The sequence below is a fragment of the Procambarus clarkii genome, chromosome 3, assembly GCF_040958095.1.
Source record: "Procambarus clarkii isolate CNS0578487 chromosome 3, FALCON_Pclarkii_2.0, whole genome shotgun sequence".
In the NCBI taxonomy this organism is placed as follows: Eukaryota; Metazoa; Arthropoda; class Malacostraca; order Decapoda; family Cambaridae; genus Procambarus; species Procambarus clarkii.
In genome coordinates this window covers 14,233,204-14,258,844 of record NC_091152.1, presented here as the reverse complement: position 1 = coordinate 14,258,844, position 25,641 = coordinate 14,233,204, and the positions used below count along the sequence as shown (strand labels likewise).

Here is a 25,641-nt window from a genome sequence, read left to right as displayed (position 1 = left end):
CTTGCTTTTGTTTTCGGCAGCTTTTGCCTTTGCTTTTTCACTTTTTGCCATTGCTTTTTTGTTTTTTACTGGTTATTCCTATTCCACAACTTTTGGTTTACGTGGAGCTTCCTGCACCTTTTTCTCTGGCGCGTTGTCTATCCATACTTAGGGTGGGATTTGCCCATAAAATATTTTTTGTTCAACTGGAGCCTTGGGAGGATCTGAAGATGGCGGGGCTGTCTTAGGGCATCTTACAGCCTGTGGAGGGCGTTTAAACTTTGGGATTTTTGGTGGAAGCTCATATCTTCTTACTGGAGGACCGTGTTGGTAGGCCTACGATGCCTCGTCAGGGCCATCAGTGTCTGCTGGCGATGCCTTGTCAGGGCCATCAGTGTCTGCTGGCGATGCCTTGTCAGGGCCATCAGTGTCCGCTGGCGATGCCTTGTCAGGGCCATCAGTGTCCGCTGGCGATGCCTTGTCAGGGCCATCTGTGTCCGCTGGCGATGCCTTGTCAGGGCCATCTGTGTCTGTTGGCGATGCCTCGTCAGGGCCATCAGTGTCTGCTGGCGATGCCTTGTCAGGGCCATCAGTATCCGCTGGCGATGCCTTGTCAGGGCCATCAGTGTCCGCTGGCGATGCCTTGTCAGGGCCATCAGTGTCTGCTGACGCTGCCTCGTCAGGGCCATCAGTGTCTGCTGGCGCTGCCTCGTCAGGGCCATCAGTGTCTGCTGGCGATGCCTTGTCAGGGCCATCAGTGTCTGCTGGCGATGCCTTGTCAGGGCCATCAGTGTCTGCTGGCGATGCCTTGTCAGGGCCATCAGTGTCTGCTGGCGATGCCTTGTCAGGGCCATCAGTGTCTGTTGGCGATGCCTTGTCAGGGCCATCAGTGTCTGCTGGCGATGCCTTGTCAGGGCCATCAGTGTCTGCTGGCGATGCCTTGTCAGGGCCATCAGTGTCTGCTGGCGATGCCTTGTCAGGGCCATCAGTGTCTGCTGGCGATGCCTTGTCAGGGCTATCAGTGGGTGCTGGCGATGCCTTGTCAGGGCTATCAGTGGGTGCTGGCGATGCCTTGTCAGGGCTATCGGTGGGTGCTGGCGATGCCTTGTCAGGGCTATCAGTGGGTGCTGGCGATGTCTTGTCAGGGCCATCAGTGGGTGCTGGCGATGTCTTGTCAGGGCCAAGTTTTTCCGCTCTCGATGCCTTAGCAGGGCCACCTTTTCCCGCTCTCGATGCCTTGGAAGGGCCACCTTTTTCTGCTTGCGATTCCTTGGAAGGGCCACCTTTTTCTGCTTGCGATTCCTTGGAAGGGCCACCTTTTTCTGCTTGCGATGTCTTGGCAGGGCCAGCAGTGGCTGCTGGCGATGCCTTGGCAGGGCCACCTTTTTCTACTTGCGATGTCTTGGCAGGGCCACCTGTGGCTGCTGGTGCTGCCTTGGAAGGGCCACCTTTTTCTGCTTGCGATGTCTTGGCAGGGCCACCAGTGGCTGCTGGCGCTGCCTTTTAAGGGCCACCTTTTTCCGCTCTCGATGCCTTGGCAGGGCCACCTTTTTCTGCTTGCGATGTCTTGGCAGGGCCACCAGTGGCTGCTGGCGCTGCCTTGGAAGGGCCACCTTTTTCCGCTCTCGATGCCTTGGAAGGGCCACCTTTTTCTGCTTGCGATGCCTTGGAAGGGCCACCTTTTTCTGCTTGCGATGCCTTGGAAGGGCCACCTTTTTCTGCTTGCGATGCCTTGGAAGGGCCACCTTTTTCTGCTTGCGATGTCTTAGCAGGGCCACCTTTTCCCACTCTCGATGCCTTGGAAGGGCCACCTTTTTCTGCTTGCGATGCCTTGGAAGGGCCACCTTTTTCTACTTGCGATGTCTTGGCAGGGCCACCAGTGGCTGCTGGCGCTGCCTTGGCAGGGCCATCTGTGGTCTCAAAACGGTCGGGCCCCTGTCCAGTGATGTCTTTGGGCATTTTGTTGGGTACCTGGCCACGCTTGTCCTTTACCTTCTGCGCCCAAGCACGTTTTTTGTCTAATTTTTTATTTTTTATTTCCGTCATAAACGCCTCTATATCACTTTAACATTTTTCTGCCTTTTGTTTTTCGCCGAACACTTCCACAGTGTTGGTGCCGCCGCCCAATTTGAGAAACACGTCGTGCTTTTTTTCGTACATGCTTATGAGTTTCATTTGGTAATATTATGGGCACTGAACTGTCAGTGTGATCAACTCGGTGGGGTCGTCTTCTTGGCATTGTATCTTTTGTGGGCGGCGACGTTTCTTGGGGCAGGCTTTTGACTTTTTGTCTTTTGGTTCCTTCATAACTTTTTTGGGGGAGTCGGATTTGCTTTCTTCTTATTCTTCTTTTGTACTAGTGTTTACGTCCATCTCCTCGTGAGGGAGCATGAGAGGCTCCTCATCATTTTCAGATACTTCATACTACTTATCCTCACTTGCGATGACATTCTTTTTCGCTTCCTCGTGAGGGAGCATGAGAGGCTCCTCATCATTTTCAGATACGTCATACCACTTGTCTTCACTTGCGATGACATTCTTTTTGGCTTCCTCGTGAGGGAGCATGAGAGGCTCCTCATCATTTTGAGCAACTTGATGCCGATTGTCATCGTTCTGACGCTATTAAATGTGTGTTTTCTTCCGGCCCCACAAAATCTTTACGGCCCATATTAATTGCTGAAGTAGTAACAGCAGGGAAGTGATAGGCAAACATTCGGACCAATGACCATATTGGCCATCGTGGTTTTGTGGCTCCTCGCCCACCTGTAGCAGGAACGAACGCAAGCCCTCCACCTGCCGGCTTGAATGCTGGAGGCGTACAAACTAAGACACAGGTGGCACCGACTGCCACACTGGCATAGCAAGGCGGTCATCGAATAGCGTATGAGGACATCTTGGCACTGGCGAGAAACCGAGAAAACCTTTTGCTAATCCGCTAGCAAGGCTTGTAATACCGTTCTAGCGGGTCTGCCAGTCGGCAACCTGCTTCCTGAGCCCGTGGAGGTGGTCACCCACCAGGGCTTGCTGCCACCCCAGCCACCATTACGTACATACGAGCACGAAGAACACCACCAACAACGAGAAGTTTAGAACGATTTTGAGAGACATTTTGTTTTAAACAAAATGTGTGAGCGAGTGTAATTTATTGATTTATATTTAGGAAATGGGTATAATTAACTGCTTTATATTTAGGATGAAACCCGTTATTAGCATGGATAGAATGGCTGTGTGGGGTTGGTGAAGCAAGAATAGTAAGGATGGATTTGGCGGGTAAGGGATGGTAATAGTGATATCTCAACATCTCAACACTGCAGGTACCCCCCCTCCCCCCCTCCTCCTTCACTGTTCATGGAGGACAGAAGAAAATGTATGTGTGTGTCTCTAGCATTGTTTGGCCACGTTTGTGGTAGAAAATAATAATAATAATACACATCTGGTTGGGTGCCGTCCATCAAGCAAAGGGTGATTTAGTGGTTACGACAGCCATAGGTATAATCGGAGTGCCGGTCGTATGCCAGCCGTTGTAGGTCTTTGGCTCCTGTGGATTGTAGAGCTTCTTAATTACTGTACGATGCCTGTCGCTGTGGTTTGTGGGACCCTTAACGAGCTCCATTGTTGCAGGAAACAGATGCAAGTTCACTCCATGATCCGGACCTATAAAACTATTATATTTCTCCACGATCATGTGAAGGATGTTTCGGTAATTAATAATCTCACCGATGATTCTGGCTCTGCGGATCGGGTAGAGAGGGGTTTTGTTCTGGTGAGGGCCTTCAATATGGCATGATAGGCGTTGCCTCGTGTTTGGGATTTCGCGTGGCGTCACTTGGAGACTGCAAATAGCCGCACATCTGCAATTGTGTCTCCGGCGTTCATTGTTACGTTGTGATGCTGTGGTCTGGTTGGTGCCGTTCCTGTCACTGGTGATCTGGGTCATGGTACCTTCTACTCGTTTTGGGTAGTCCCGCCTCGACTGTAGGGGAGGGAGGAAATTATGAGAAGAAAGCGCCAAGCCATTGCGACTATATAGCACTTGGAAAGTCAGGATAATGGCGCGTGCCACCTCTTGGGTGGCTTGATCTTCATCAGTCAATCAGAATAAGGATTTGGGATGGGACGGGGGGAAACGAATTGTTTCCCAACCAGTTGGACGGTTGGGGATTGAATGCCAACCTGCATGAAGCGAGACCTATAAAGATTGTGTGTAGTGTAGATGGTTACAGTGATAAAGGTTGTGTGTAGTCTAGATGGTTAGTGTTACGTTCTACTCGTTTTGGATAGTTCTGCCTCGACGGAATGTATGTTTATAGATCAAATGAACAGTCAATCGTTTACCTTGAGGTTTTTGATCGCTGTTTTGCTGTGTATGCAGTGGGGAGGGGGAAGGGCTTTTGAAAGTTCAATTGTTGTCTGCTTCAGGCGGAGGATGTCGTCGAATGTGTACGAGATCAGTGGTCGATCTCAAGTGGTTCGGAAGGACTTTGTGTGTTGGAGTGGTAGGATGTTTGACAAATGGAATGTAAACGTTTGTTTGTGTATTTAGCTGTGTTGTGTAGATGGTTATTAATAAAAAAAAAACTTGAGGCTTAGGACTTGCGCAGGAATTTCCCTGCAAAAAAAAAAAAAGAAAAAAAATTAAAGGTCGTGTGCAGTACTCATCTAGTTGTGCTTGCGGGGGTTGAGCTCTGGCTCTTTGGTCCCGCCTCTCAACTGTCAATCAACTGGTGTACAGATTCCTGAGCCTACTGGGCGCTTTCATATCCACATTTGAAACTGTGTATGGAGTCAGCTTCCACCACTGCATTCCATCTATTAACTACTCTGACACGGAAAAAGTTCGTTCTAATGCCCCTGTGGCTCATTTGGGTACTCAGTTTCCACCTGTGTCCCCTTGTTCGTGCACCAGCCGTGTTAAACAATTTATGTTTACCCTGTCGATTCCTCTTAGAATTTTGTGGGTAGTGATCGTGTCTCGGGGAGACAACATCACTACCTATCTCCTATCTTCCAGCGACGTTAGGTGTATTTCATGTAGCCTTTCCTCGTAACTCGTGCCTTTTAGTTGTGGAACTAGCCTAGTTGCATACCTTTGAAATTTTTCCAGCTTAGTCCTGTGCTTGGCAAGGTACTGGCTCCATGCTGGGGCCGCATACTCCAGGATTGGTCTTACATATGTGGTATACAAAGGGTTCTGAATGATGCCTTACACAGGTTTCTAAAGGCAGTTCTGATGTTAGCCAGCTTCGCATACGCCGCCGATGTTATGCTTTTTATGTGGGCTTCAGGAGACAGGTTTGGTGTGACATCAACTCTCGTGAAGAACTTCATGTACCATTCGGTATCCTGTGTCTGGCCTCCATGTGCCACTGCCTAGTTTCATCACCTTACATTTACTCGGGTTGAACTGTAGTAGCCATTTGTTGGACCAGTCATTCAGTGTAGATGGTTACAGTGGTAATGGTCGTGTGTAGTGTAGATGGTTACAGTGATAAAGGTGTGTTATGTAGATGGTTACAGTGATAATGGTCTTGTGTAGTGTAGATGGTTACAGTGACAATGGTCTTGTGTAGTGTAGATGGTTACAGTGACAATGGTCTTGTGTAGTGTAGATGGTTACTGTGATAATGGTCTTCTGTAGTGTAGATGGTTAGTGATAATGGTCTTGTGTAGTGTAGATGGTTAGTGATAAAGGTGTGTAGTGTAGATGGTTATAGTGATAATGGTCTTGTGTAGTGTAGATGGTTACAGTGATAATGGTCTTGTGTAGTGTAGATGGTTACAGTGATAATGGTCTTGTGTAGTGTAGATGGTTACTGTGATAATGGTCTTGTGTAGTGTCGATGGTTACTGTGATAATGGTCTTGTGTAGTGTAGATGGTTAGTGATAAAGGTGTGTTGTGTAGATGGTTATAGTGATAATGGTCGTGTGTAGTGTAGATGGTTACAGTGATAATGGTCGTGTGTAGTGTAGATGGTTACAGTGATAATGGTCGTGTGTAGTGTAGATGGTTACTGTGATAATGGTCTTCTGTAGTGTAGATGGTTAGTGATAAAGGTGTGTAGTGTAGATGGTTACAGTGATAATGGTCGTGGGTAGTGTAGATGGTTACAGTGATAATGGTCGTGTGTAGTGTAGATGGTTACAGTGATAATGGTCGTGTGTAGTGTAGATGGTTACAGTGATAATGGTCGTGTGTAGTGTAGATGGTTACAGTGATAATGGTCGTGTGTAGTGTAGATGGTTACTGTGATAATGGTCTTGTGTAGTGTAGATGGTTACAGTGATAATGGTCGTGTGTAGTGTAGATGGTTACAGTGATAATGGTCGCGTGTAGTGTAGATGGTTACAGTGACAATGGTCGTGTGTAGTGTAGATGGTTACAGTGATGATGGTCTTGTGTAGTGTAGATGGTTACAGTGATAATGGTCTTGTGTAGATGGTTACAGTGATAATGGTCTTGTGTAGTGTAGATGGTTACAGTGATAATGGTCGTGTGTAGTGTAGATGGTTACAGTGATAATGGTCGTGTGTAGTGTAGATAGTGATAAAGGTGTGTAGTGTAGATGGTTACAGTGATAATGGTCGTGTGTAGTGTAGATGGTTACAGTGATAATGGTCGTGTGAGTAGTGTAGATGGTTACAGTGGTAATGGTCGCGTGTGTAGTGTAGATGGTTACAGTGATAAAGGTTGTTGGTTCAACACCGAGCATTTATAAGGTGATGGAAAACGGAGTATGGTTGACCATCAAGAGGGTACACTTAGCGAGAGGGAACCATCACTTTGTAATGACCAGAGAAACATGTTCCTGGAAGCCCATCTCCTAGAAGGTTCTCGATCGTTTCACGAAGTCAACCTCCCGGTTACTCTCTTGGCAATAAACGAACGGAATGACAGCGAAAGTCAGCCTGTGTGTGTGTGTGTGTGTACTCACCTAGTTGTACTCACCTAGTTGTGCTTGCGGGGGTTGAGCTCTGGCTCTTTGGTCCCGCCTCTCAACTGTCAATCAATAGGTGTACAGGTTCCTGAGCCTATTGGGCGCGATCATATCTACACTTGAAACTGTGTATGGAGTCAGCCTCCACCACATTGCTTCCTAATGCATTCCATTTGTCAACCACTCTGACACTAAAAAAGTTCTTTCTAATATCTCTGTGGCTCATTTGGGCACTCAGTTTCCACCTGTGTCCCCTAGTGCGTGTGCCCCTTGTGTTAAATAGCCTATCTTTATCAACCCTGTCGATTCCCTTGAGAATCTTGAATGTGGTGATCATGTCTCCCCTAACTCTTCTGTCTTCCAACGAAGTGAGGTTCAATTCCCGTAGTCTCTCCTCGTTGCTCATACCTCTCAGCTCGGGTACTAGTCTGGTGGCAAACCTTTGAACCTTTTCCAGTTTACTCTTATGCTTGACTAGATATGGACTCCATGCTGGAGCCGCATACTCCAGGATTGGTCTGACATATGTGGTATATAATGTTCTGAATGATTCTTTACACAAGTTTCTAAAGGCCGTTCTTATGTTAGTTAACCTAGCATATGCTGCTGATGTTATCCTCTTGATATGAGCTTCAGGGGACAGGTCTGGTGTGATATCAACCCCCAGGTCTTTCTCTCTGACTCTTGAAGTATTTCTTCTCCCAAGTGATACCTTGTATCTGGTCTCCTGCTTCCTACTCCTATCTTCATTACATTACATTTGTTTGGGTTAAACTCTAACATCCATTTGTTCGACCATTCCTGCAGCTTGTCCAGGTCTTCTTGAAGCCTCAAGCTGTCCTCCTCTGTCTTAATCCTTCTCATAATTTTGGCGTCGTCAGCAAACATTGAGAGGAATGAGTCTATACCCTCTGGGAGATCATGTACGTATATCAGAAACAGGATAGGTCCAACCACAGAGCCTTGTGGGACTCCACTGGTGACTTCCCGCCATTCTGAGGTCTCACCCCTCACTATAACTCTCTGCTTCCTATTGCTTAGGTACTCCCTTATCCACTGGAGCGCCCTACCAGTTACTCCTGCCTGTTTCTCCAGCTTATGCATCAACCTTTTATGGGGTACTGTGTCAAAGGCTTTCCGACAGTCCAAAAAAATGCAGTCCGCCCATCCTTCTCTTTCTTGCTTAATCTTTGTCACCTGATCATAGAATTCTATCAAGCCTGTAAGGCAAGATTTACCCTCCCTGAACCCATGTTGATGGGTTGTCACGAAGTCTCTTCTCTCCAGATGTGTTACTAGGTTTTTTCTCACAATCTTCTCCATCACCTTGCATGGTATACAAGTTAAGGACACTGGCCTGTAGTTCAGTGCCTCTTGTCTGTCACCCTTTTTAAATATTGGTACTACATTAGCAGTCTTCCATACTTCTGGTAGGTCTCCCGTTTCCAGTGACCTACTATACACTATGGAGAGTGGCAAGCTAAGTGCTCCTGCACACTCTTTCAATACCCATGGTGAGATTCCATCCGGCCCAACAGCTTTTCTCACATCCAGCTCCAATAGGTGCTTCTTGACCTCATCTCTTGTAATTTCGAACCTTTCCAAGGTCACCTGGTTTGCTGCCACCTCTCCTAGCACCGTGACTTCTCCCTGTTCTATTGTAAAGACCTCATGGAACCTTTTGTTGAGTTCTTCACACATCTCTTTGTCATTTTCTGTGTACCTGTCCTCGCCCACCCTAAGTTTCATCACCTGTTCCTTCACTGTTGTCTTTCTCCTGATGTGACTGTGTAGTAGCTTTGGTTTGGTCTTGGTTTTATTAGCTATATCATTTTCATACCTTTTCTCAGCTGCTCTTCTCACACTAACATACTCGTTCCTGGTTCTCTGGTATCTCTCTCTACTTTCTGGTGTTCTGTTATTACGGAAGTTCCTCCATGCCCTTTTGTTCAGCTCCTTTGCTTTCATACATTCCCTATTAAACCACGGATTCTTCCTTTGCTTCTCTGTTTTTTCCTGTTGGGCTGGGACAAACCTGCTTACAGCCTCCTGACATTTTTGGGTGACATAGTCCATCATGTCTTGTACAGACTTAGTTCCGAGTTCTATGTCCCAATGTATATCCCATAGGAATTTATTCATCTCCTCGTAGTTTTCCTTTCGGTACGCCAGCCCTTTGTTTCCCAGTTTTTTTTGGGGGGTGATAATTCCTAGCTCAACCAGGTACTCAAAGCTCAATACACTATGATCACTCATTCCCAAGGTCACTCACTCACAATGAGTGATCACAAGATCACTCATTCACATACACACACCACATGGTGTGTGTGTGTGTGTGTGTGTGTGTGTGTGTGTGTGTGTGTGTGTGTGTGTGTGTGTGTGTGTGTGTGTGTGTGTCAAACAAGCCCCCAACACCACTCGTCTTTCTCCAAGAAGGAATCAAGTTGACGGACGTGGATACTAGGAACCAATAGGAGACGCCGTGGTTCCTGCCGGCCCTAGTTGGGGGGGGGGGGGGTTGCCGTCATAAACAGGCCAATTGGGACATCTAGAAGTCGCCTGGTGAATCACTCGCCGCTGTGGGTCGAAATTGTATCATAAAAGTAAACAACCCCTTCTCACACAAGACAGCACATATATGACTTAATGCTTAAAGTCAATATGTTGAATGTGATTTAGTACATATGTTATATATTTCCAGTTACCTTTTTTACCAAGGCCCAAACTCTTCCTCACGTACCAATTTACGTCTCACAGTACCCGTCCATCAACGTAGATAGCAGAATAGTCGTGATTGGTTCAATTATAATGAAAATTGTAGTTTTCAGGTCCCACATGGGTTGTGAAATTTACCTACTATTGTCCATGCTCTTAGAATATTACAGATCAGCTACATCCTTTTAAAGGCTCGTAGTTTTGTTTTGAGAAATATTAGTTGTTCTTAGTAAATTATAATAAGCACTATAAATTATTACATAGAATAACAGTGCTTCACCAATCAATATTATATACCATAGTAGGCACAGCCTGAATACAGATAGGAAGGTCAGCATAATTAAAATTACAAGGAGTTGATTATTTAGTACATAGTTGTTTTTCTCTTTAATTGGATGATAGAGGGGGAGTCTTTAACGAGATTGGGAATACACACATACATACATACATACGTATGTATGTATGTATGTGAATTCTCTGATGGAGAAGATTGTGAGAAAAACCTAGTAACACATCTGGAGAGAAGAGACTTCGTGACAACCCATCAACATGGGTTCAGGGAGGGTAAATCTTGCCTTATAGGCTTGATAGAATTCTATGATCAGGTGACAAAGATTAAGCAAGAAAGAGAAGGATGGGCGGACTGCATTTTTTTGGATTGTCGGAAAGCCTTTGACACAGTACTCCATAAAAGGTTGATGCATAAGCTGGAGAAACAGGCAGGAGTAACTGGTAGGGCGCTCCAGTGGATAAGGGAGTACCTAAGCAATAGGAAGCAGAGAGTTATAGTGAGGGGTGAGACCTCAGAATGGCGTGAAGTCACCAGTGGAGTCCCACAGGGCTCTGTGCTTGGACCTATCCTGTTTCTGATATTCGTAAATGATCTCCCAGAGGGTATAGACTCATTCCTCTCAATGTTTGCTGACGACGCCAAAATTATGAGAAGGATTAAGACAGAGGAGGACAGCTTGAGGCTTAAAGAAGACCTGGACAAGCTGCAGGAATGGTCGAACAAATGGATGTTAGAGTTTAACCCAAGCAAATGTAATGTAATGAAGATAGGGGTAGGAAGCAGGAGACCAGATACAAGGTATAACTTGGGAGATGAAATACTTCAAGAGTCAGAGAGAGAGAGAGAGAGAGACCTGGGGGTTGATATCACGCCAGACCTGTCCCCTGAAGCTCATATCAAGAGGATAACATCAGCAGCATATGCCAGGTTGGCTAACATAAGAACGGCCTTTAGAAACTTGTGTAAGGAATCTTTCAGAATATTATATACCACATATGTCAGACCAATCCTGGAGTATGCGGCTCCAGCATGGAGTCCATATCTAGTCAAGCATAAGACTAAACTGGAAAAGGTTCAAAGGTTTGCCACCAGACTAGTACCCGAGCTGAGAGGTATGAGCTACGAGGTGAGACTACGGGAATTAAACCTCACTTCGCTGGAAGACAGAAGAGTTAGGGGGGACATGATCACCACATTCAAGATTCTGAAGGGAATTGATAGGGTAGATAAAGACAGTCTATTTAACACAAGGGGACACAGGTGGAAATTGAGTACCCAAATGAGCCACAGAGATATTAGAAAGAACTTTTTTAGTGTCAGAGTGGTGTACAAATGGAATGCATTAGGAAGTGATGTGGTGGAGGCTGACTCCATACACAGTTTCAAGTGTAGATATGATAGAGCCCAATAGGCTCAGGAATCTGTACACCTGTTGATTGATGGTTGAGAGGCGGGACCAAAGAGCCAGAGCTCAACCCCCGCAAACACAACTAGGTGAGTACACACACACACACACACATCGGATGTGATCGGACTCACTGAAACAAAACTCTCTGGAATCATAACGAATGCCGTGTTTCCAAAGGAGTACACAGTAATAAGGAAAGAGAGGGAAGGTAGGGGAGGAGGCGGAGTGGCCCTACTCATGAGAAAGGAATGGAGTTTTAAGGAGATGGCCATCCCGGGCTGTGAGGAATTCAGAGACTACATAGCAGGCACCATAACACTGGGAGGACCAAGAATAGTAGTAGCATTAATATACAACCCTCCACCAAATGACAGAAGACCCAGTCAAGAGTATGAAAACAACAACATGGCAGTTAACACTATAATTGAGAGGGCAGCCTCTGCTGCCTGTAGAAATAGATCCCACCTGCTCATCATGGGCGACTTCAATCACGGAAGGATTGACTGGGAGAACAAGGAACCGCATGGAGGCGAGGATACGTGGAGAGCCAAACTATTGGAGGTGGTGAAAAGAAACTTTTTAACCCAGCATGTCGGAGAACCCACAAGGATGAGAGGCAATGATGAACCAGCGAGACTCGACCTAGTCTTCACTCTGAACGACTCCGACATAAGAAAAATCGGTTTTGAGGACCCAGTAGGAATGAGCGACCACAGTGTACTGGTGTTTGAGTACTTGATTGAAGAAGGGTTATTGAACTCGAGGAGGGATACCGAAACCAAAAGGTTAGCATACCGAAAGGGGAACTATGAGGGGATAAGAAAATTCCTAACAGATATAGCATGGGAAACAGAGCTCAGGGGAAAGACGGCCCAAGATATGATGGATTACATCACACAGAAGTGCAAGGACGTAGCAAACAAGTTTGTCCCAGTCCAAAAGGAAAACAGAGAAATGAAAATGAGAAACCCATGGTTTAATCAGAGATGTGGGCTAGCTAAGCAGCAAAGTAAAAGGGCATGGAGAAACTATAGGAATAACAGGACACTGGAGAGCAGAGAAAGATACCAGAATGCCAGGAATGAATATGTCAGGATGAGAAGAGAGGCAGAAAGGCAATACGAAAATGACATCGTAAACAAGGCAAAGACTCAGCCTAAATTGTTGCATAGCCTCATCAGGAGAAAAACAACAGTAAAGGAACAGGTTATGAAATTAAGGATAGGGTCGGAAGGATTCGCTACAAATGACAAGGAAGTGTGTGAGGAATTGAATAAGAAATTCCAGGAGGTCTTCACCTTAGAGCAAGGAGAAATTCCAGAGGTAAGTGTGGGAATAGCTAACCAGGAACCACTGGAATAGTTTGAGATTACCAGCGGGGAAGTAAGGAAGTGTTTACTAAAGTTGGATGTGACAAAGGCTATAGGCCCAGATGGAATCTCCCCTTGGGTTCTAAAGGAAGGAGCAGGAAAACTGTGCCTACCACTCTCCATAGTGTATAACAAATCACTGGCAACAGGGGAACTGCCAGATATTTGGAAAGCAGCTAACGTAGTCACGATATACAAGAAAGGGGATAGACAGGAGGCACTGAACTACAGGCCTGTGTCCCTAACCTGCATACCATGCAAGCTGATGGAGAAGATTGTGCGAAGAAAACTAGTGGAGCATCTGGAGCGAAGGAACTTTGTAACACAGCATCAACATGGTTTCAGGGATGGCAGGTCCTGCCTCACAGGGTTACTTGAATTCTACGACCAGGCAACAAAAATAAGGCAAGAAAGAGAAGGGTGGGCAGACTGCATATTTTTTGATTGTCAGAAAGCCTTTGATACAGTGCCACACAAGAGGCTAGTGCGAAAGTTGGAGACGCAGGCTGGAGTGAAAGGGAAGATACTCCGGTGGATAGAGGAGTACCTAAGCAACAGGAGACAACGAGTCTGTGTGAGGGGTGAGGTCTCAGATTGGCGAGACGTTACAAGTGGAGTCCCGCAAGGGTCAGTCCTTGGACCTATACTGTTTCTGGTATATGTAAATGATCTCCCAGAGGGTATAGATTCGTTCCTCTCAATGTTTGCCGACGATGCAAAAAATATGAGGAGCATTGAAACAGAGGATGATAGTAGGAGGCTACAAGATGACCTAGATAGACTGAGTGAATGGTCCAACAAATGGCTGTTGAAGTTCAACCCGAGTAAATGCAAAGTAATGAAACTAGGCAGTGGAAACAGGAGGCCAGACACAGGATACAGAATAGGAGATGAAGTACTTAATGAAACAGAGAGAGAGAAAGATCTAGGAGTTGATATCACACCAAACCTGTCTCCTGAAGCCCACATAAAGAGAATAACGTCTGCGGCATATGCGAGGCTGCTAACATCAGAACGGCGTTCAGGAACCTGTGTAAGGAATCATTCAGAATCTTGTACACAACATATGTAAGACCAATCCTGGAGTATGCGGCCCCAGCATGGAGCCCGTACCTTGTCAAGCACAAGACGAAGCTGGAAAAAGTCCAAAGGTATGCTACTAGACTAGTCCTAGAACTAAGAGGCATGAGTTATGAGGAAAGGCTGCGGGAAATGCACCTTACGACACTGGAAGACAGAAGAGTAAGGGGGGACATGCTCACAACCTACAGAATCCTCAGGGGAATCGACCGGGTAAACAAGGATAAACTATTCAACACTGGAGGGACGCGAACAAGGGGACACAGGTGGAAGCTGAGTACCCAAATGAGCCACAGAGACATTAGAAAGAACTTTTTCAGTGTCAGAGTAGTTAGTAAATGGAATGCACTAGGAAGTGATGTGGTGGAGGCTGACTCCATACACAGTTTCAAATGTAGATATGATAGAGCCCAGTAGGCTCAGGAATCTGTACACCAGTTGATTGACGGTTGAGAGGCGGGACCAAAGAGCCAGAGGTCAACCCCCGCAAGCACAATTAGGTGAGTACACACACACACACACACACACACACACACACACACACACACACACACACATACACACACACACACACACACACACACTGGTCAGAGAAATGGCTACTGGAGTTTAACACCAGTAAATGTAAAGTTATGGAAATGGGATCAGGTGACAGGAGACCAAAGGGACAGTACACAATGAAGGGGAACAACCTACCTGTAACGATTCGAGAAAGAGACCTGGGAGTGGATGTGACACCTAATCTAACTCCTGAGGCACATATAAATAGGATAACGACAGCAGCGTACTCTACACTGGCGAAAATTAGAACTTCATTCAGAAACCTAAATGAGGAGGCTTTTAGGGCGCTTTACACTGCCTACGTGAGACCCGTCTTAGAGTATGCCCCGCCATCATGGAGCCCCCACCTGAAGAAACACATAAAGAAACTGGAGAAGGTTCAGAGGTTTGCGACGAGGCTTGTCCCAGAGTTACGAGGGATGGGATATGAAGAGCGTCTGAAGGAACTGAACCTTGCGACACTAGAGAAAAGAAGGGGGAGAGGAGATATGATAGGGACATATAAAATACTCAGGGGAATTGACAAAGTGGAAATAGATGAAATGTTCACACGTAATAATAACAGAGCGAGGGGACATGGGTGGAAACTGGAAACTCGGATGAGTCACAGATATGTTAGGAAGTTTTCTTTTAGCGTGAGAGTAGTGGAAAAATGGAATGCACTTGGGGAACAGGTTGTGGAAGCAAATACTATTCATACTTTTAAAGCTAGATATGATAGGGAAATGGGACAGGAGTCATTGCTGTAAACAACCGATAGCTGGAAAGGCGGGATCCAAGAGTCGATGCTCGATCCTGCAAGCACAAATAGGTGAGTGTACACACACACACACACACACACACACACACACACACACACACACACACACACACACACACACACACACACACACACACACATATTTGCGGGCCCAAGAGGGCCCGCGCAAAACCCAGTGCGAGCCAAGAGGGCCCGCGCAAAACCCAGTGCGAGCCAAGACGGCCCTCAAAGCACGCGGGCCAAGAGGACCCTCAAAGCACGCGGGCCAAGAGGACCCGCAAAGCACGCGGGCCAAGAGGACCCTCAAAGCACGCGGGCCAAGAGGGCCCTCAAAGCACGCGGGCCAAGAGTATCCTCAAAGCACGCGGCCCAAGAGGGCCCGCAAAGCACGCGGGCAAAGAATACCGCGCCACGGCCGTGTTAGTCCCCCACGAGACTAATGCTTACCAGAGACTCGTCTTCGGGGTCCATGGGGCCCATGACCCTACCCCGGACTTGTCGTCGTCAAGTCGACCCATTCCATAACCATTTTCATTTGAAACCCCCAATTGAGGTATGAGTGAAATGGTCATTGGGGTCATTTCTTTTACTTTTTACTGTCATTTTTGTTTTTTTCATTTTGCTTGCTTTTGTTTTCGGCAGCTTTTGCCTTTGCTTTTTCACTTTTTGCCATTGCTTTTTTGTTTTTTACTGGTTATTCCTATTCCACAACTTTTGGTTTACGTGGAGCTTCCCTGCACCTTTTTCTCTGGCGCGTTGTCTATCCATACTTAGGGTGGGATTTGCCCATAAAATATTTTTTGTTCAACTGGAGCCTTGGGAGGATCTGAAGATGGCGGGGCTGTCTTAGGGCATCTTACTAGCCTGTGGAGGGCGTTTAAACTTTGGGATTTTTGGTGGAAGCTCATATCTTCTTACTGGAAGACCGTATTGGTAGGCCTACGATGCCTCGTCAAGGCCATCAGTGTCTGCTGGCGATGCCTTGTCAGGGCCATCAGTGTCTGCTGGCGATGCCTTGTCAGGGCCATCAGTGTCTGCTGGCGATGCCTTGTCAGGGCCATCAGTGTCCGCTGGCGATGCCTTGTCAGGGCCATCAGTGTCCGCTGGCGATGCCTTGTCAGGGCCATCAGTGTCCGCTGGCGATGCCTTGTCAGGGCCATCAGTGTCCGCTGGCGATGCCTTGTCAGGGCCATCAGTGTCCGCTGGCGATGCCTTGTCAGGGCCATCAGTGTCTGCTGGCGATGCCTTGTCAGGGCCATCAGTGTCTGCTGGCGATGCCTTGTCAGGGCCATCAGTGTCTGCTGGCGATGCCTTGTCAGGGCCATCAGTGTCTGCTGGCGATGCCTCGTCAGGGCCATCAGTGTCCGCTGGCGATGCCTTGTCAGGGCCATCAGTGTCCGCTGGCGATGCCTTGTCAGGGCCATCAGTGTCTGCTGGCGATGCCTTATCAGGGCCATCAGTGTCTGCTGGCGATGCCTTGTCAGAGCCATCAGTGTCTGCTGGCGATTCCTTGTCAGGGCCATCAGTGTCCGCTGGCGATGCCTTGTCAGGGCCATCAGTGTCCGCTGGCGATGCCTTGTCAGGGCCATCAGTGTCTGCTGGCGATGCCTTGTCAGGGCCATCAGTGTCCGCTGACGATGCCTTGTCAGGGCCATCAGTGTCTGCTGGCGATGCCTTGTCAGGGCCATCAGTGTCTGTTGGCGATGCCTTGTCAGGGCCATCAGTGTCTGCTGGCGATGTCTTGTCAGGGCCATCAGTGTCTGTTGGCGATGCCTTATCAGGGCCATCAGTGTCTGCTGGCGATGCCTTGTCAGGGCCATCAGTGTGTGCTGGCGATGCCTTGTCAGAGCCATCAGTGTCTGCTGGCGATGCCTTGTCAGGGCCATCAGTGTCTGCTGGCGATGCCTTGTCAGGGCCATCAGTGTCTGCTGGCGATGTCTTGTCAGGGCCATCAGTGTCTGCTGGCGATGCCTTGTCAGGGCCATCAGTGTCTGCTGGCGATGTCATGTCAGGGCCACCTTTTTCCGCTCTCGATGCCTTGGAAGGGCCACCTTTTTCTGCTTGCGATGCCTTGGAAGGGCCACCTTTTTCTGCTTGCCATGTCTTGGCAGGGCCAAGTTTTTCCGCTCTCGATGCCTTGGAAGGGCCACCTTTTTCTGCTTGCGATGTCTTGGCAGGGCCAGCAGTGGCTGCTGGCGCTGCCTTGGCAGGGCCACCTTTTTCCGCTCTCGATGCCTTGGCAGTGCCACCTTTTTCTGCTTGCGATGCCTTGGAAGGGCCACCTTTTTCTGCTTGCCATGTCTTGGCAGGGCCAAGTTTTTCCGCTCTCGATGCCTTGGAAGGGCCACCTTTTTCTGCTTGCGATGTCTTGGCAGGGCCAGCAGTGGCTGCTGGCGCTGCCTTGGCAGGGCCACCTTTTTCCGCTCTCGATGCCTTGGCAGTGCCACCTTTTTCTGCTTGCGATGCCTTGGAAGGGCCACCTTTTTCTGCTTGCGATGTCTTGGCAGGGCCACCTTTTCCCGCTCTCGATGCCTTGGAAGGGCCACCTTTTTCTGCTTGCGATGCCTTGGAAGGGCCACCTTTTTCTGCTTGCGATGTCTTGGCAGGGCCACCAGTGGCTGCTGGCGATGTCTTGGCAGGGCCATCTGTGGTCTCAAAACGGTCGGACCCCTGTCCAGTGATGTCTTTGGGCATTTTGTTGGGTACCTGGCCACGCTTGTCCTTTACCTTCTGCGCCTAAGCACGTTTTTTATCTAATTTTTTATTTTTTATTTCCGTCATAAACGCCTCTATATCACTTTAACATTTTTCTGCCTTTTGTTTTTCGCCGAACACTTCCACAGTGTTGGTGCCACCGCCCAATTTGAGAAACACGTCGTGCTTTTTTTCGTACATGCTTATGAGTTTCATTTGGTAATATTATGGGCACTGAGCTGTCAGTTTGATCAACTCGGTGGGGTCGTCTTCTTGGCATTGTATCTTTTGTGGGCGGCGACGTTTCTTGGGGCAGGCTTTTGACTTTTTGTCTTTTGGTTCCTTCATAACTTTTTTGGGGGAGTCGGATTTGCTTTCTTCTTCTTTTGTACTAGTGTTTACGTCCATCTCCTCGTGAGGGAGCATGAGAGGCTCCTCATCATTTTGAGATACTTCATACTACTTATCCTCACTTGCGATGACATTCTTTTTGGCTTCCTCGTGAGGGAGCATGAGAGGCTCCTCCTCATTTTCAGATACGTCATACCACTTGTCTTCACTTGCGATGACATTCTTTTTGGCTTCCTCGTGAGGGAGCATGAGAGGCTCCTCATCATTTTGAGCAACTTGATGCCGATTGTCATCGTTCTGACGCTATTAAATGTGTTTTTTCTTCCGGCCCCACAAAATCTTTACGACCCATATTAATTGCTGAAGTAGTAACAGCAGGGAAGTGATAGGCAAACATTCGGACCAATGACCATATTGGCTATCGTGGTTTTGTGGCTCCTCGCCCACCTGTAGCAGGAACGAACGCAAGCCCTCCACCTGCCGGCTTGAATGCTGGAGGCGTACAAACTAAGACACAGGTGGCACCGACTGCCACACTGGCATAGCAAGGCGGTCATCGAATAGCGTATGAGGACACCTTGGCACTGGCGAGAAACCGACTAAACCTTTTGCTAATCCGCTAGCAAGGCTTCTAACACCGTTCTAGCGGGTCTGCCAGTCGGCAACCTGCTTCCTGAGCCCGTGGAGGTGGTCACCCACCAGGGCTTGCTGCCACCCCAGCCACCATTACGTACATACGAGCACGAAGAACACCACCAACAACGAGAAGTTTAGAACGATTTTGAGAGACATTTTGTTTTAAACAAAATGTGTGAGCGAGTATAATTTACTGATTTATTTTTAGGAAATGGGTATAATTAACTGCTTTATATTTAGGATGAAACCCGTTATTAGCATGGATAGAATGGCTGTGTGTGGTTGGTGAAGCAAGAATAGTAAGGATGGAATTGGCGGGTAGGGGATGGGATTAGTGACATCTCAACATCTCAACACTCCAAGCTGACCCTCCAAGCTGACCACTCCAAGCTGACCCTCCAAGCTGACCACTCCAAGCTGACCCCTCCAAGCTGACCCCTCCAAGCTGACCCCTCCAAGCTGACCCCTCCAAGCTGACCACTCCAAGCTGACCCCTCCAAGCTGACCCCTCCAAGCTGACCCCTCCAAGCTGACCCCTCCAAGCTGACCCCTCCAAGCTGACCCCTCCAAGCTGACCCCTCCAAGCTGACATTAACATTCCTTCAAGTTAAGCTGTGATAGTCTAGGGTTCGGGCGACCTTAACTCTCTCGACAGTCATGGGACATTTCGTCAGTAAATTCTCACTTCGCTGTCAATCAGTTGTGTAATAGCCAGGTGTATAGTTATTACACGACTACGGCGAGGTATGTTGTTGTTTTAGATATAGCTATTCAGAACAGTGTTCATGTAGCACGGGCTATGGTGATCCCGTAAACGGCGAGGTATATAGCAGTCAGCTTTATACATGTCGAGGGCATCAAAGTCAGGTGTGTAGAGCCAGGTATAGCTAACGACATAACAAATACTTTCCAGAGTTTACCTTTACTTCTCTCCCTCAATCTTCCCTTCCTGTCACTCTTTCAACCCTGTCAAACTTTGTTACATTTTCCTTCTCTCTCCCTGTCTATATCCCAATAACACACACCCCGTCACACTGTCACTCTATCCTCTGTCTCTTATTATCGTACACGCTCTGGGTCTGTCTACCAACATTCATCTTGTGGCCGCATACTCCCTCTCTCCATCAACCAGAAGAGACAACTCTACCCATTATCTTTTTTCAAACGGATTTGATTCCCAATCAGATCTTAGAAGTGGTTGAAATGTGGATATTTACAATTCAACACCTCTCAACCCCTGGGTGCTAAACTCTCTGCTCTCTCTCCCTCAAAACCATTTTGTTTTCAGAAGAGAGGGATATAATTTTGTTTTCTTGTTTTTGTCTCTGTTCTTCGTCAAACTTTCTCGACCGCTAGTACGGCTCGCTTAAGGGAACCAATTAGCAGCCGCCTCGCTCTGCCATTTTCCTCTTCTCATTCCATGCCTATTTTCACCCAGTCCAGCCTATTTACACCCAGCGGACCCTGTTCTTGCCTAGCCCAACCATCTTGCCCATTTCGAACCATTCCTTTCCCTTGCCTATGTCACACTATCCTAGTCACGCTGATCCTAGCTCAAACATTCACTTCAGCGCCTTGACTCGAATCAAGGTAAACCAACTAAGTCAGGCTATGATAGTCCTATTCGAAATGACACAGCCAGTCAACCAGTCATCAGGTACTCCAGCCAGTTCAACCAGTCCACCAGTCACCAATCTAAAATAGCGTGTAGGAATTGTTGTAGCCCATTGCTAGAGATTTTGTGATGGTGGTGCAGGAGGTCCCCCTCGTTGACCAAAGCTCAACGAGGGGAAGTAGTGCCACTACCTGGTCCCAGGTTCAACGAGGGGAACACGGCCCCCAAAATCACGAATTGGGGAAGCTTGTGTCGAGGGTAAATCCTGATCTTTAGCTGGCTGTCTGGCTTGGTAGGGAGGGTGGTGGTGTTTAGCTGGCTTGGTAGGTTGGGTGGTGGGTAGCTGGCTGTCTGGCTTGGTAGGTAGGGTGATGGGTAGCTGGCTGTCTGGCTTGGTAGGTAGGGTGGTGGGTAGCTGACTGTCTGGCTTGGTAGGGAGGGTGGTGGGTAGCTGGCTGTCTGGCTTGGTAGGTAGGGTGGTGGGTAGCTGGCTGTCTGGCTTGGTAGGTAAGGTGGTGGGTAGCTGGCTGTCTGGCTTGGTAGGTAAGGTGGTGGGTAGCTGGCTCTCTGGCTTGGTAGGTAGGGTGGTGGGTAGCTGGCTGGAGGAGTGGCTTATCTGCATATCTGCACGTTACGGAGGGTGAAGGTGGCCCTTAACTGATTCTATATTAACTTCCAACTTTTCTTCCCCTGGGAGTGCAACCCCGAGAGCCACTGCCTTTCTGGTGGATTGCTGGGTTACTGGTGGATTGCTGGGTTACTGGTGGATTGGTGGGTCATTGGTGGATTGGTGGGTCATTGGTGGATTGGTGGGTCATTGGTGGATTGCTGGGTCATTGGTGGATTGCTGGGTCATTGGTGGATTGCTGGGTCATTGGTGGATTGCTGGGTCATTGGTGGATTGCTGGGTCATTGGTGGATTGCTGGGTCATTGGTGGATTGCTGGGTCATTGGTGGATTGCTGGGTCATTGGTGGATAGCTGGGTTATTGGTGGGTCATTGGTGGATTGCTTGATCATTGGTGATTTCCTAGGTGGATCATGAGTGGATTCCTGAAAGATTGAAAGAAAATGGGACTCTTTAAATATGGGGTCTTTTGGACTGGACGGTAGGGCGCCGGTCTCGCTTTTTGCTGGTCGACGTTCAATCCCCGACCATCCAGTCCAGCCACTTGGACTGGATGGTAGAGCGACGGTCTCGCTCGTGCAGGTCGGCGTTCAATCCCCCGACCGTCCAAGTGGTTGGGCACCATTCCATCTCCCCCGTCCCATCCCAAACCCTTATCCTGACCCCCTTCCCAGTGCTATATAGTCGTAATGGCTTGGTGCTTTCCCCCTGATAGTTCCCTTCCCTTCCCCGACCATCCAAGTGGTTGGTCACCATTCTCCCATAGCCTCATTCCATCCGAGTGCTCTATAGTCTTAACGTAATTATCACAAGAAAGTGCTAAGCCGTTATCATACAGTTTCCTTCATAAGAGCTGTATCGTCATTTAAAAATGGCATAGAATCACGATTCTAAATAATGTGTACTAAAGGTAGTGTAGATGGTTAGTGATAATGGTCTTGTGTAGTGTAGATGGTTAGTGATAATGGTCGTGTGTAGTGTAGATGGTTACAGTGATAATGGTCGTGTGTAGTGTAGATGGTTACAGTGATAATGGTCGTGTGTAGTGTAGATGGTTACAGTGATAATGGTCGTGTGTAGTGTAGATGGTTACAGTGATAATGGTCGTGTGTAGTGTAGGTGGTTGCAGTGATAATGGTCTTGTGTAGTGTAGGTGGTTGCAGTGATAATGGTCTTGTGTAGTGTAGGTGGTTGCAGTGAAATGGTCTTGTGTAGTGTAGGTGGTTGCAGTGATAATGGTCTTGTGTAGTGTAGGTGGTTGCAGTGAAATGGTCTTGTGTAGTGTAGGTGGTTGCAGTGATAATGGTCTTGTGTAGTGTAGGTGGTTGCAGTGATAATGGTCTTGTGTAGTGTAGGTGGTTGCAGTGATAATGGTCTTGTGTAGTGTAGGTGGTTGCAGTGATAATGGTCTTGTGTAGTGTAGGTGGTTGCAGTGATAATGGTCTTGTGTAGTGTAGATGGTTACAGTGATGATGTCTCGTGTGTAGTTAAGATCGTCATGAATGGCGTATGTAGTGCTGATGTGGCTTCCGTGTTTCACTCAAAGAACTCCGGATACTCAAGCTGACCCCTCCAAGCTGACCCTCCAAGCTGACCCCTCCAAGCTGACCCCTCCAAGCTGACCCCTCCAAGCTGACCCTCCAAGCTAACCCCTCCAAGCTAAAGGCTATATCGTACTAAATATAATGTACTAAAGGCTATATCACCATTAGACGCTCTGTTAAACCTGTTAAAAACTACATAAACGCCCTGGAGACTACTCAAGGTTATCATTAGTCTACACAACTTCTAACCTGAATCTTAGAGGTTCAAAATGACTACTAAATACTACATAATCGTCATCTTTTCTTCTTATAGCCCGTACAAGGACAACTGGTGACTATTCCGTCATCCAACATGTTATACATTATGTTTGTAGTTAATTATATGCAAGGACACAACTTTTATTTTCCTTGTGTAGTGTCCAGTTTCATTTCAGCATTTGCAAAACCCTGTTTTGCTAATTTGCATAAAGACACGTGGAAACACACGGCTACACGTGGGAACATTCAGCGACGGATCAACGGTATTTTGTATACAGATTTGCACGTTTGTATATACAGTCATTTTTACGCAAAATATTATGCAGGTTTTAGCATATTTGGATTGGAATATAAACGAATTAGAGGCGAGTTGTTGTTGTCTTAATGAAAAACGGAATGAGTCATGCGTACATCACTGGCGGCGGGTTGGACACTGTTCCTGCGCAGTGCTGACGATTTGTTGACGCGTTCACGCAGGTCATTATCTTTCTTGCGTCCTGCTGATATCTTGCTGAGGATCTCTGCACGGTCTCCCTCTCTTGCTGAGGATCTCTGCACGGTCTCCCTCTCTTGCTGAGGATCTCTGCACGGTCTCCCTCTCTTGCTAGGGATCTCTGCACGGTCTCCCTCTCTTGCTGAGGATCTCTGCACAGTCTCCCTCTCTTGCTAGGGATCTCTGCACGGTCTCCCTCTCTTGCTAGGGATCTCTGCACGGTCTCCCTCTCTTGCTAGGGATCTCAGCACGGTCTCCCTCTCTTGCTAGGGATCTCTGCACGGTCTCCCTCTCTTGCTAGGGATCTCTGCACGGTCTCCCTCTCTTGCTAGGGATCTCAGCACGGTCTCCCTCTCTTGCTAGGGATCTCTGCACTATCTCCCGCTTCTGTGATTATAACTGTCAGTGGTGAATGAATGAATTATCAGGGGGAAAGCGCAAAGCCATTACGACTATATATCACTGGGAAGGCTTCAGGATAAGGATTTGGGATGAGGTGTAGTGGTAAAGCACTCGCCCGCCGCTTCGCGAGCGCTTAGGCCTGGGGTTCGTATCCGGGCCGGGGAGGATTGACCTAAGTGCCAGTCCTTAACTGTAGCCTCTGTTCACCCAGCAGTAAATGGGTACCTGGTTGTTAAACGATTTGGTGGGTAGTATTCCGAGGAAAATTAAGATTAAGAACCTGCCCGAAACGCCATGCGTGCTAATGCCTTTACAAGAATGTAAGAACTTTTGTGTATATATAAATAAAAAAACGAAAAAAATAACCATCGGAGGTGAAGATTCGAGGCTTGTAAATTTCTTTCAACATTGCTTGTAAACTTCAACAAAGCAGCCATGATTATACAGAGATGTACAGGCTTCGTAAGTGGTTCGTAAATGCTTGATGAATTCTGGCCCATACCAGGAACTAGTCTGAGCAACCATTGAAGGTTTGCAGATCCTCATGAATAACTCGAAATACCATGTGACGATCAACACATTATGACAACAAATTTGCGTACACTTCCACCCTCAAAACACTTACTCACTCACTCACTCACTTCACTCACTCAGGGAATTGACAGGGTTGATAAAGATAGGCTGTTTAACACAAGGGGCACACATACAAGGGGACACAGGTGGAAACTGAGTGCCCAAATGAGCCACAGAGATATTAGAAAGAACTTTTTTAGTGTCAGAGTAGTTGACAAATGGAATGCATTAGGAAGTGATGTGGTGGAGGCTGACTCCATACACAGTTTCAAGTGTAGATATGATAGAGCCCAATAGGCTCAGGAACCTGTACACCTGTTGATTGACAGTTGAGAGGCGGGACCAATGAGCCAGAGCTCAACCCCCGCAAGCACAACTAGGTGAGTAACTAGGTGAGTACAGCATCTTCCCCTCACCAGAGCCATCCCCTACGTACCCACCAGGACCCCTCACGCATATTTCCTCACCAATATACAAACATTTCACCACTGAGGTGCACTGGTATTGCTACATCAGAACCCCCAACATTGTAAAATTTACTTTACTGCAAATTCCATCTCCATTTTTCAAGCAGTATCACTCACCAGGGGAGAGAGATATTCTGATTTATGATATAACTTTCCCTAAGCTCCAGGCATCAGCAGGTGGCGTGGCGCTCTCTACCTGCTCATGGCGGCAGCAGTAAAGCAGAGACTGTGATAAAGGAAGAATTGAATAAAGAGATGGATGGTGAGGAGGATAAGTGAAAAGGAAGAATCAAGTCAAGAGAATAGATACAGTCATATGACAGAATTTGATAAAGATAAAGAATAGGAAAGGATTTGATAAACAGTTTCGTATTAAGAATACTTTTGGTTGTGAAAGAAAATATGTATGAAAGAAGAGTGAAAGAATGGGTATGATGATATAGAATGCCCGGATGTTGTTCATAATTGGTTATGATGTTGAAGGAATGAACGAAGAATTAATAAGTGTGACCTAATGGGTGCTTGTTATGAATGGGGGTGTAAAATAAGGGGAGTGCGAAGGAAATGGGGATTTATAAGATAATTGCTTAGTGAATGAAGTGCAGTGTAGTGAATGAATGTATCCATATAATCCAGCTTCTTTTCCTCCACTCTCGCACTCCCCTCCTCCACTCTCGCACTCCCCTCCTCCACTCTCCCACAGCCCACACAATTCTTATTAAATTATTGCACTTTCTTTTTCCTCTATTATTTATCACCTTTTTTTTGTTCATCACATGTTTCTAACCATAATATTTACACCTCGTGTTCTTGCCCTAATATTTACACCTAATGTTCTTGCCCTAATATTTACACCTAATGTTCTTGCCCTAATATTTAC

General features: G+C 47.3%; 2 protein-coding genes across 2 annotated transcripts; both read right to left on the bottom strand.

Annotated features, from left to right (window-relative positions):
* Nucleotides 1-315: 315 nt before the first annotated feature.
* On the bottom strand, nt 316-2,025 carry LOC138368174 (myristoylated alanine-rich C-kinase substrate-like). The gene is made up of 2 exons (XM_069330591.1): nt 1,513-2,025; nt 316-1,479 (listed from the first exon to the last, which is right to left on the bottom strand). Exons 1-2 carry the CDS (start codon nt 2,023-2,025, stop codon nt 316-318), a joined length of 1,677 nt encoding a protein of 558 aa, XP_069186692.1.
* Nucleotides 2,026-16,040: 14,015 nt separating this feature from the next.
* Nucleotides 16,041-17,795, bottom strand: LOC138368173 (cell surface glycoprotein 1-like). Its single transcript, XM_069330575.1, has one exon. It carries the CDS (start codon nt 17,793-17,795, stop codon nt 16,041-16,043), a length of 1,755 nt encoding a protein of 584 aa, XP_069186676.1.
* Nucleotides 17,796-25,641: the final 7,846 nt, after the last annotated feature.

Bases quoted from the DNA above. Each gene is read 5' to 3' on its own strand.
- LOC138368173 (XM_069330575.1), bottom strand. From the start codon at position 17,795: ATGCCCAAAGACATCACTGGACAGGGGTCCGACCGTTTTGAGACCACA.
- LOC138368174 (XM_069330591.1), bottom strand. From the start codon at position 2,025: ATGACGGAAATAAAAAATAAAAAATTAGACAAAAAACGTGCTTGGGCG. The intron at 1,480-1,512 runs GCATCGAGAGCG...GGCCCTTAAAAG, and splicing joins AAAAAGGTGGCCCTGCCAAG to GCAGCGCCAGCAGCCACTGG.